The sequence below is a fragment of the Staurois parvus genome, unplaced genomic scaffold (genome assembly GCF_062004578.1).
Source record: "Staurois parvus isolate SC_StPar_1 unplaced genomic scaffold, SC_StPar_1.0 ptg000561l, whole genome shotgun sequence".
Lineage (NCBI taxonomy): Eukaryota > Metazoa > Chordata > Amphibia > Anura > Ranidae > Staurois > Staurois parvus.
In genome coordinates this window covers 171572-184461 of record NW_028318357.1, presented here as the reverse complement: position 1 = coordinate 184461, position 12890 = coordinate 171572, and the positions used below count along the sequence as shown (strand labels likewise).

Here is a 12890-nt window from a genome sequence, read left to right as displayed (position 1 = left end):
GAGAGGAGGTTGAGTGAGATCGTCCAAGGCTAGCTGCATATTGGACTGTGTGATATATTCAAATGCTCGGTAAAGGCGAAAAGGGGGATTCCCAGGGGATGTGAGGATGGAAAATAGGAAAAGGGGTTAATCGGCCCTAGAAGAGGACATTAATGTGTAAATGGACAAATAGTAGATTAAATCTGGCTTCCTAGTACATATCCCTAATATTTACCCTGGTTTTATAGAAAAGAACAGGATTAAGGAAGGAACAAGCACTAAAGGAAGTGGGCCTAAAGGGTCCCAAACTGGCACAATAAAAAAATACACGTCCCAGGGAAATGTGACTCCAGAAAGACCCCAAGCTGGAAGTGAAAGTGGGGAAATGGAAATTAGTTTGGAAAACACCCCCAGATTATCTCTGGGAATGAATACTAGTAGTCAACAAGTGATCGAAAATATGGAAAGGAAAGACCCTGAAAGTGATCTACAAGTACCGAATAAAAAAAGAGATGGCGGAAATGTTCAAAAGTTTGGAAAAAACAATAAAGCAGGAAATGGCAACTATTCGGAAAGATTTGGGGCATTTGTTACTGAGAGTGGAAGAAACGGAGGAAAAGGTTAAAAATCATGCCCAAAATATTTCCAAATTAGAAAAAAGGACAATTACTATTGGGAAAGTTCAGAAAAAATTGCTTTAGAAGATAGAGGTACAAGAAAACAGGGATAGCAGGAGTAATCTTAGGATACGAGGAGTCCCAGAGATTTCAAGGGGGGAAGAACTGCAGGAATTGGTCTGTAAAATCTTAAACTCCATAATAGATAGACCTGATACAGAGATGGTTAAATTGGATGGAGTCTTTAGAACAGGGAAGCCTCAAGAAGGAAATGGGATGGAAAAACCGAGAGACATAATTGTGCAATTCCATAAGTATGGAGATAAGGGAGCAATTTGGAGGAAGATCAAGGGAAGAACAATTATTAAGTATGGAGAAATAAACTTTCAGATTTTTGCGGATTGAACACCTGAGACTTTGTGGAGAAAGAGATCTTTGAAACACCTGCTAGAGCAGATGAGAAAACAGAATGTGCATTATAGATGGGGAACTCCAGCATGCCTAATTGGATGGAAGAATGGAATTACAGCTTATCTGAGATTCTCTGAGGACTTGAGAGACTTATGTGAAAGACTCGATTTGCAAAGAATAGAGATTCCTGGATGAGAAGAAGGGGAAATAGGCATTTTGGGGAAGGAGGACTGGCAGTTTGTTAGAGGGGGGAAGTAGGGGGGATCCCCTTTTTTGTTTTTTTCCCCTCTCTCTTCCTTCTCCTTATGGTATCTCTTGTAGAGATTTGTGTTTAAGAGTTCGGTGGAAATCTATTGAGCTAATTAGATAGGAGGGTAACTGGGGAGGTTGGAAGGAGGGAGAGCCGTTCATGGGCGGAGTTTAGCCCCAAGGGTGGAAGCAAAAGTGGGTTTGGTCCCACAAATGATTAGTAGGCAAATTAGAGGCCTAAAAATGGGTAGGGTAGTAAAAGGGGGGGAACGGGGTGGGGAAGGGGAGGGAATGGACTGGGAGAGGGGTAGAATAGGAAGGGGGGTGGGAGGAGGTGGGGGAGGGGAATTAAGGCTAACACTCTGCATGATGAGAGAAGGTATAAAAGTAAAGAGTGAGGAAAAGAGGGGATGGAGGTGAAGAAAAGAGGCATAAAAAAGATGGAAGAACTACAGTTTATAACTTATAATGTAAATGGGTTGAATTGTCCTGGGAAAAGATTTAGGTTATTTAAGGAATTACAACACAGGGCATCCTGTGGAGACACACTGCGATAGAGTCAAATGTTAAGTTGAATTCTAGATATTATCCAACGTGGTATTATGCAGATTCCCCAATTAAGAGAGCAAAGGGAGTGGCAATAGGGTTTGCAAAGAACGTAAGGTTTGAGTTGGAGGATAGAAAAACGAATCCTGAGGGAAGGTTTTTATTTTTAAAAGGTAGACTACAAGAAATTGAGTGTACAGTAGCTAATATTTACTGTCGAAATAGGAGACCGGAGATATATTTGAAAGGTGTATTGAAAAAATTGATGGACTTTAAAAAGGGGCGCTTGATAGTGGCTGGGGACTTCAATTTCTGTATGGATCCACAGGTGGATGCAACCTCTTCTGTGCGGAGAGAGGGAGGTGAGTCTCTGAGATCCTTGAAGGCCATACATGAGTGCCAACTGGTGGACATCTGGAGAATTACACATGGGAAGGATAGAGACTATACCTTCTTCTCTAATGCACACAAGATGTATTCAAGATTGGATTATATATTTGTAGATCAACTTATTGAGTCTTTGGTTAAAGTAGAAATAGAAGCAATGTCCTTATCGGATCATGCCCCTGTTATAATGAAATTAGGGTGGGGAAGGCGGACGACAGGAGGTTTAGGATGGAAGTTGAATGAGGCACTTCTCCTGGACAAGGAGACTGATCAGAAGATTAGGGAAGAGATTGAGCAATTTTTTTTTAGGGAGAACAAGACAGGAGACGTGTCGTGGCTACAGTGTGGGAGTCCCATAAGGCTTACATAAGAGGAATACTGATTGCAATCGGGGCAAAAAAGAAGAGGGAAAGAAGAGAAACTCAGTGGGCTTTTAAAGGAAATATTTGATTTGGAACAGATACAGAAAAATAGAATAACAAAAGAGATAAGACAGAAGGTAATAAAAAAGAAGGAAGAACTAGAGATTTTGATGGAAGAGGAGAAGAGAAGAGCCTTTATTAAAGTGTTGAGTGAGAGGTATAGCTGGGGAGATAGACTGGGAAAGTACTTAATGAGAGCCCTGAGGAAAAAGAAAAATAGGAATTATATAGAAAAAATAAAAAACTCCAAGGGAGAATTGGTTCATTCAACTAAAGAGATTGCTAAGGTGTTTAAGGACTATTACAGTAAGTTGTATAATATTAGCTCCCATGACCCTTTAAATAATACTGGAAATGTGTATATTGAAAAAAGGATATATCTAAAAAACTTGGGTCCACCGAAATTAAGCGAAGAGTAATTGAATTCCCTAGATTCAGAGATTACACAGGAAGAAATAAAAGCAGCATTGAAAAGTACTACGATGGGAAAAAACCCAGGGCCAGATGGCTACACTGTGAGGTACTATAAAAAATACAATGAATTGTTAATACCTAAATTGAAGATATACATGAATGCCTTGGGGGGGGGAGATGGAAATGAGGTGAAAATCTCTACAGGCCCATGTGGTGCTTATCCAAAAGGAAGGAAAAGATGCTTCTCAGTGTTCTAGCTATAGACCAATTTCATTATTGAATACAGATACTAAGTTATATGCAAAGGTCTGAGCAAATAGGCTGAAAGATTTAATGCCCGAATGGATACATGGAGATCAGGTGGGATTTGTTCCGGGGAGGGAGGGCAGAGACAATGGGTTGAGATCTTTGTTGCTCATTCAGAAAAGTAGAAAGGGAAAAACTCCGGTGGTGGTGCTTTCAATCGATGCCGAAAAGGCATTTGATAGAGTTGACTGGGGCTTCATGATGGACACTCTGGAAGCCCTGGGGATGGGAGTTAGAATGAGAGAGTGGATAGGAAAGTTGTATATGTGCCCATCTGCAGTTATTATGGTAAATGGGGAGACATCGGAGCCAATTGGGATGTCAAATGGAACAAGACAGGGTTGCCCATTGTCCCCACTGTTGTATGTTCTGTCACTGGAATCTTTGTCATCAATTAGGAAGAATATAAATATAAAGGGAATTCAGATAGGAGGTATAGAACATACAGTGGCTGCCTTTGCGGATGATCTGTTGTTTTATGTGGGAAACCCCAGGATAACACTCCCAAATTTAATGAAGATATTGAAGGAATACGGAAAGCTATCAAACTTAAAAATCAGCCCAACAAAAACTGAGATCTTAAATATAAATCTTTCAAATAGTGAAAAAGAAAAGATACAAAAAGAATTCCCCTTTATATGGAAAGATAGAGAAATAAAATATCTAGGGATAAAACTCACAGCTTCTTATAAGAACCTGTATAAATCAAATTACATCCCATTGTTAAATGAGATTAAGGAGGAATTAAAGAAACTAGGAAAAGGAAACCCATCTTGGATAGGACTCATAAATCTGATAAAAATGGTAAATGTACCCAAAATCCTATATAAATTTCAAATGATCCCAATTAAACTCCCAGAGGTTTTCTTTAAGGCAAATAAAAAAATAACAATACATATGTGGAAGAATAAAATAACCTAGAACAGCTTATGAATTATTAAGTAGAAATAAAGAGAAGGGTGGATTGGGTGTGCCAGATATTAAGAGATACTATAGAGCAGTTGTTTTAGCGAAAATGTTTGACTGGACGCAGAATCCAAAAGGAAAAGGTTGGGTTAAAATTGAAAATGAACTTAGTGGAACTAATTTGAACAAAATCATATGGGTGCCAACACAATATAGAGGATTAAACGTTCGCACAAGTTTATATACTTTAAATGTTTTAACGGTGTGGGATATATTGCACAAACATATGAAGTGGGATTTTAATTTGTTTTTAATGCCACTGAGGAACACAGAGTTTTTTCCTCCAGGTAGAGCGGAGATTACAGGAAAATGGTTTAAGAAGGAGGATGTCCAGTTGAGAGATATAATGGTGGGGGGGGAATTGAGAACACTTAAGGATTTGGAAAAGGAAAAGGGAGAAATTTTTACTAAGATAGACGAGTGGCGGTATCACCAATTAAAACACTTTGTTGGGAATCTTCCGAAACCCTTGAGACCTAGAAAGGATTGGAATTTGTTTGAGAGGTTTTTGGAATCACGGGGAGATGGGAAACACGGTACTGCTAAAATATATAAGATTCTCACTGAATTAGACACAAACACAAAGCCAATGTATATAGAGAAATGGGAAAGAGATTTGGGGGTTGGGATAGAAGAGGTTAACAGAAGAAAATATATAGATTAACTCACGAGAACATAAGTATGCAAGAGGTGGAAATAAATTATAAGTGTTTGATAAGATGGCACATTACACCGAATGTTGAATATAAGATGAGTGGGGAGAATTCACCGTGGTGTTGGCGGGGGTGTGGAGAGAGAGGCACGGTATATCACATATGATGGGAGTGTCCAAAAAATTCAAGTATTTTGGAAGATAATAGTTCATTTAATTGGGATGATTACTGGGACGAATATGGGATTGGATCCAGAGACTTACCTATTACATAGTACAGAGTTATCAGTGAATAAATACAAAGAATCGGGTATATGGTACTATTTAAATGCAGCAAAAGGTTTGATACCCAAGTTTTGGCGTAAGATAGAGGTGCCGAAGGAAGAAGATTGGGTAGATAGAGTGAACCAGATTTGTAGGATGGAGAAACTTTATTATATGCAGGAAGACAAGATGGAGCTATATTATGTGAAATGGAAAAAATGGGAAGAATTTGTACTGAAGGTTAAAGATACAAAGCTTTGGGGTGTGATATGTGAAAGAGCCTCTTACTTTTGTAGGGAAGATGCTGAGAAATGCAGGGTGGGAAGTATGGAGAGGGGGCGGGGGGAGGGAGGGATGGATGGAAGGGAATTTAGTTGGGTGGGGGTGGGAAAAAGATATAGGAGGGGAAAAAGAGAGAAAAATATTGGTTTTGTATGTTTTATGAGAATATGAAGGAAATATGTAATTTTTTGTATCTGAAAACTAATAAATATTTAAATTTAAAAAAAGGCACTGAATATTATGCTTCTTCACAAGTTCACTTGGTTTACTTTTCAAAGTTTATGTTCATTTAATTTAAATAGGGAAAAAACTGTGTTCACTTAGAATATTCAATCGTGTGCGTGAAAAATGTACAATACAACATTTTTTATTGCACCTCATTAACTATGCTAGATGAACATTTACTTTAAGTGAATACGTTTTATTCCTGCAGTAAAATTGTTTGTTCACTTTTTAATGTAAAGCAATTTACAAATATAACATTTATATTGAAAAATGGTAAATTGCACCTGTTGACATGAGCTCAGAAAGGAATACACACCCTTTATATGTCAAATGTATAGCAAAAATGATATAATGCCCAGAAAAGAAAAATTTCACATGCATTACACCAGTATACTACAAAGAGTACAAAACTGCATTGCTTTTTATGTTCTCTGCACCTGAGAAAACACCATGTGGGGTAACTTGCTGTTTTCTTGTTCCCTCAGATTTCAGCTCTTTCTGATCCAACATCACCTGCGGATCAGCAACTATTCTGTAGTGGGCAGCAAACAGGACACAACCACAGGAGAAAGAGCAAGCACAGAGTCCCATCTCCACCATTTGCTCCTCATGAAACTCGGGCATACCAGCTGTACACACTGTACAGGGGAAAGGATGGCAAAGTTATGCAAGTAATGTCATATAGTCCAGGATACTATTTGTACAAAATGAATAAATTACATTAAAACCAAAAACATGCAGCTTATAACACAGTGAAAATGAGTTTTTACTTAACTTTATTTTTTCAAATAGTTTATCCATTTTGAGGAAAATTCTTCATGTAATTCTTTTTTTTTTTTTTTCTTGTCCAGTGTACATTAAGGCCTTGTTCACACAAGCGTACTACAATATACACCTGTGTGAGGGCCATGTTTGCCTGCACAGGGCTGCACAGGTGTTCCTTGCATCCTCATGCAGGGAGTTCCATTCATGTCATTTGGGAAACGGGCTGCCTTAGGGCCCCTTCAAACGGTCTCCATGCAGCTTTATGCTCTATAGGCAGACTGATATAAATCGACTTACATCCGTTTACACCCACCTACCTCCGAGTCCGTCCAGGCCCAGAAAAGAAAACTGAAAAGGACTGTGTCCTTTTACATTTTTCCAGACCCAAATATGATGGATCAGAGGTAGCCTGATGTAAACGAATACCATTCCATTTACATCCAGCTGTCCATAGAGCTATTACAGGTCTGCCTATGTCTGCTGGGCACAAACTGAATGGATATAAAAAAGTTGACATCCCTCCCATCCAGCTCTGACTTAGTAGGAGATCCGCTTATGGATCCCCAGCTTAACAGAGTGGAATGGCTGTGTTAAAGAGCCCTTAGGCCATATTCACATGGGCGTACTTAAAGTGACACTAAAACTGTGGGGCTTTTTTTTCTAAAATAACAAACATGTCTCTACTTACCTGTTCTGTGCAGTGGTTTTGCACAGAGCAGCCCCAATCGTCTTGGGTCCCCATCGGTGATCTTGGCTCCTACCCCTTGAGCAGTGCCCCCAAAGAAAGTGTGTTCGTCCCCGAGCTGCTGCTCTATGCGTCCATAAGACACAAAGAGCTGGGGCTCGGCCCCACCCCCCAGTCTCTCTTCATTGGTTCACTTGCTGTGATTTACAGCAGCGGGAGCCAATGCTGTCTTAACCAATGAGGAGGAAGTGTCCCCAGACAACAGAGACTGTCGAGAATGTCGCTGGATTGGAGGGGGCTCAGATAAGGATTGGGGGAGGGGGGCAGTCATGTAGGTAAAAAAAACCTTGAGCCTCCAGAACCACTTTAAGTGTAAACCTGTGTTGGTTTTCTTCATGAGATGCACAGGTGTTCCGTGCTTCCACTCCACATGTAGGCAGTCCCTTTTGTGTCAATGCCAAGGACACAGCGGCTGTGTCCCAGTTTAACATCCCTGTGGGTGTGGGTTTCTGAACGCACACTGTCTGCAATCAGGGACCCGCACCCACATGGATGTCAAATTGGGAGCAGTGGCTCCGTCTGTGCAGCCGCTGCATTCCAGTTGACAAGAATGGGACTGCCTGCATGCGGATGCATGGAACACATGTGCATCCTGTGCAGGCAAAACACAGCCTTTACACTTAAGTACGCTCATGGATGAAGCCTAACTTTGATAAGAAAGCTATATAACAGAAAACATACAAAGAGGCAGCTAGAAAGGACACATGCTCATGATCTGAAAACATCTGGTAAGAATGCATTAAAATATTTGATTATATGTTGTCTGTAGGCTCCCATCAATGGTTGTCGCTGTGAGCCACTCATAAGTAAGCTGGAGAACCAATTGGAAGCCACCAAGGAGGAAATAAAAGCTGAGATTGGCACTGTGCAAGATCAAATGAATGCAAAACTGGGGCAGATGGACAGTAAAACCCAGCACCAGGTGCGATGCTTTGCTAATGTACCCATTCCTAAGGATTTAATTAACATTAATTAATTAACAATTAGGTATTTGGTATTGATTGTGTTTTGCAGTTATTGAATACTGAAATCATTTAGCATACACCAAGTCTGAACAAAATCCTGTAGTACACAGTATCTCACTCCCTTCCTTATTGATCTGTGTTTAGCTGCGGGTCTTGGACAAGTTAATGATGGAGCGGATGTCTGCAGAGAGGGCGGAATGTATCTGCCGCCTCCAGCAACAGTCTGAAGTGCAGAAAAATGAAGCTGAGAAACGCCAGGTATAAAAGTCTTATAGCTATTTGACTCTCTTCGGTTGTAGTGCCATAAGAAGTTTACGTAGATGCTGAATACAAACAAAATTGCCATGATTTATTCAAAAATATATTTATTCTTACCCAAAACTACATGATCTGAATTGTACTTGTCTGCAGTTTGTATAACACGGGTTGGCTTTTTTAGCACTCAAGCTGTAGTGAAACGGTAAATCCCATCATGTCTCTGCCTATGAGTGTCATGCCTCTGGCTGTCAATCTTGCAGTACCTCATAGAATTTGTAGCTTCACTACAGCTGGAGTTCCAATGTTGCCTATTTCTAGTATAATGCTTGCAATATGTTGTACTGTTACTTTGTATGGGGTTAAGTATTTGCTGCAAGGTTCCTTGAGGAATTGATATGGATTAGGCAGGACTGTAAATCTGGAAAATGTCAGTAATTTCTCTTATTCCAATCTGATATACCAAAGATAAACTAGCATTGCACTTCTTAAGGAAAGTAATGGGGAGCTCTCACACCTTGTACTGAATAGTGGGTGAGTGTATTTGGTGTTGTGAGGATATTTTAGAGTATGATAAGATTATATTTCCCCCATGAATGGTCAGATTTAGTCAAAAGTATCATTCACTGATCAAATTTAAAATAAAAAAAAAAGATCATAAACACAACTGTGTTATGAATGCATATGTATATAGCCGGGAATTTTGTAGACCTGGCCCAGAGACTCTTGTTGTTGAGTATGCCTGCTACGTCTCCAGACTGCTGGGAGCTGCCTTCACTTCCTCAATTCAATCGCTAAGTATGATACAGCTCTGTGTAAGGAGTAGGGCTGTAAAATGTAAATTCAGGCCTCCAGCACACTAAAAAACAGTACTAGAAGCGGGCACACTGGGCCGCTTCTCCACTGTACTCTAGTCCATTTCTAGGAGGAAATATCAGTCGGGTAACATTTCTTTAGATTGTATCATGTACTCACTGTTGGTATCAACTCTGGGAAGGTAGGTTCTACCGCTGATTGTTTGCCAACTCTCCCTTAGCAGTCACCTCCTACGATTTAGGAACAGCCCGTTCTGTACCCGATAGGCCTCCAAGAGTCTTCAGCATCTCGCACAGCCTGCTCATCACTTCCTGAACTCTCTATATATTGGGCCAATGATGGGAGCTCCCACAGAAGTAAGGAGAGCTCATGTCCACCTAACACTGAAAGGGGAAGCACATGCTTCAGTGTGATCTAAGGTTACATTCAGGTCAAAACAACATGTCAGACTATGCAAAGATTTTGGAAAGGGCTTCCATCTCTGGATAGTACAACTTTTATTTTTGTGGGTCCCTCTGAAAGAGGTCTGAGAAGAGTTTTGTAGGTTTTTGTACTCCGTGCTCCTCTGATAGAGGTTTGATTACATTAAATATATCTTTTGGTGGAACTACATGTCCTAGCATTTGTATTATATCTAGTTGCCCCACAAAGGAGAGGAGGCAGCAGGACTGGGAGTATGTTATCTGTATTGTCACTACTGTCCCTGTTATTGTCACAATTACCTGTTTGTTACTTGCATGTTGTCATATTTGGCCATTTGTTGCCCTTATATTATCATGATTGCCCATTTGTTGTCTGTGTGTTGTTATGAATATAAAGTAAATTGGTGCAGCTCTTCCCCAATCATACACTACTCCTAAAGTAGCTTAACTCAAAAAACATCATATATATATAAATATACAAATACATGATGTACCATACAAATATATAAAGAACTAAGGTAAATAAAATAGAATACACAGAAAAACAGTATACATCATCCAATCATGATCTAATGGCTTGTAATCGCCAAAAATATATATGTGACTAATGTATACCAGCAGTGAAATTCAGTGAATACAATAAACAATCACTCACAAATCATAAAGTGAACTGATCCACTCAGGGATCCATGGTGAGACCAAAATGTGAATTAATAGTGTATTAATAACGCCAGTGATAGGAGTATAAAGGAAAAAAATAAAAAGTCTTAATGGGACTCCAAATGTATGAGCCAAAATAAACTATGATGAAACTCAGATTAACATATAATGTGAATCCCTGAAATGTGGGATCAATTTTCACACTGATAATTTTGGTGACCAAGAGGCTATAAGTAGCCAAAAGAAATTGTGAAAAGTAGTGAGAATAGATAAGTGAATCCCTGAATGTGGGATTTAATATATTATCACACAATAGTGATAAGTGTGGTTAAAAAAAAACAAAATCAAAACCATATATAGGTGATATCACAACTAAGGTGATGTTCAAAAAAAGACGACTATAAAAGTGTCACATAAAAAATGTCCAGGAAAAAATAAAGTTCAAAGGTGCATTGAAAACACCAAATATTCCAACGGATTAAATAGTGCAGGTGATCCTTTTAAATTCATGTTTATGTTGGTGTTGCACCAGAGCAGGACTCAATTCTAACACCGGTCTCTGCATCCAATAATAGCTCTGTTTCAGGCCCGTGACAGCCTGCCTAAGGCACATATTTCGGCAACAAGTAAGTAATTAATTAGTTATCCAAAACTGTTATTCGAAACCCGTAAGCCTATATAAAGGTCCTCCTTTCACCCTTGAAAGTAAAATAAGTGAATAAACCCTTTTAAGTGCTATACATATATATCCTCCAAAAATTGTTCAAATAATAAGTGAAAGTCCATAAAGTTCCAATCTTTTCAAAAATTACCACCAAGTGTCCATAAATAATAAAGTCACTCAAAAATTTCGGTCCAAAAGGAAAAATTCATAAATCTTTCTGCAGAGCCCTCCGAATTGCTCCAAAGAATACGTAAACCTCAAAACAAGAAAAAAACTCAAAAGTGCATCAGTCACTCCAAATGAAAATGTGACCACATATGTAATTGTGAACACTTGTGCAACAGTGATAGTGGAACACACTGTGAATCAGAGATTCTTTTTTTTTTTTTATAATTTAAATATTTATTGATTTTCATTTTAAATACATTTCATCATCATAATATACAAACATATATATATTTATACATTATATTATCCAACATTTCCACTTTATTTACTCTATTCCAACTTCCCCCCCCCCCTCCTCCACCCCCGCCCTAATACCATCTTCCTACTTTTCCTTTCCTCTGCATCATTTTATCTCAGCAAGTGCAATTTTCCTGTTATTTTCTTTAATCTTTCCTATATTTCATATATAACTTAGCTTTTTCCCAGTTCTCCCATTTCCTATTATAGATCTCCATCCTATCTTCCTGGGCATGACACAACCTTTCCATCTTTTTAATCTGCTCAACTCCTTCAATCCAGTCTTCTTCCTTCGGCACCTCTATTTGCCTCCAGAACCTGGGTATCAGAGCTTTTGCAGCATTTATGTAGCACCATATCCCTGATTTTTTATATTTATTAACTGATATATCCATGTTATGCAAAATACACACTTCTGGGTCTAAGCCAATGTCTATTTCTGTTATTTTTCTTATCAAATCGGTTATTGTCTTCCAGAATGCCTGAATTTTTGGGCAACCCCACCATATGTGATATGTTGTGCCTATTTCACCACATCCCCTCCAACACCACGGTGAACTCTCTACACACATCTTATTTTCAACGTTTGGTGTAATGTGCCATCTTGTCAAACACTTATAGTTCATCTCTACTTCTCTCATAGAAATGTTTTTGTGGGTTAATCTATAAATTCTCCTCTGCTTCTCCTCATCTATCACGCTTCCCATATCAATTTCCCATTTTGTTATATATGTTGGCTTTGTGTTTGTATCTACTTCAGTGAGTATTTTATATACCTTGGCAATCCCGTGCTTCCCATCACCTTGTGTTCCCAAAACCTTTTCAAACAAGTTCCAATTGTCTCTTGTCCTTAAAGGTTTTGGCAAACTTCCAACAAAACTCCTCAATTGAAAATACCGCCACTCGTCTAATTTAGTGAAAATCTCACCCTCTTTTTTTTTCAATTCCCCGAATGATCCTATTTTATCCCCCACCAAAATATCTCTTACTTGGACCTCTTCCTTTTTAAACCACCTGCCACCTATTTCTTCTCTGCCCGGGGGAAAAAACTCCGTGTTTTTTAGTGAAATCAGTGTTGAATTAAAAGTCCATTTCAAACTTTTGTGTAAATTATCCCAAATTTTTAAAACATTCATAGTGTATGTATTTACATTATCGTTTAAACCCCTATACTGTGTTGGTACCCATATCACCTTACCCAAATCGAATCAGAGATTCTATACAGATAAACTTTCCTGTGACATTCAGTGTATACTTCTAAAGTGTCTCAATATAATACCCTTACCATATAAATTATAAAAGCATACTTTTACACCAGAAGAGGGTATATAGCTGTATTGTTGTATTGTCCACCTGGATGCCTTCAGATCCTCAGTATATATACTCCATTGTACCCATGTTCCATAGTATACA

The 12890-nt window shown here is 38.8% G+C and overlaps 1 protein-coding gene across 7 annotated transcripts in view; it reads left to right on the top strand.

Annotated features, from left to right (window-relative positions):
- ANKRD6 (ankyrin repeat domain 6) overlaps positions 1-12890 on the top strand; it is a 286595-nt gene that overhangs the window by 258155 nt on the left and 15550 nt on the right. For all 7 annotated transcript variants that reach the window (XM_089691294.1, XM_089691296.1, XM_089691290.1 and 4 more), the window contains 3 exons: positions 6206-6391; positions 8000-8152; positions 8340-8453. In XM_089691294.1, coding sequence (XP_089547420.1) covers positions 6206-6391; positions 8000-8152; positions 8340-8453 — 453 coding nt within the window. The remainder of the gene's footprint in view (positions 1-6205; positions 6392-7999; positions 8153-8339; positions 8454-12890) is intronic.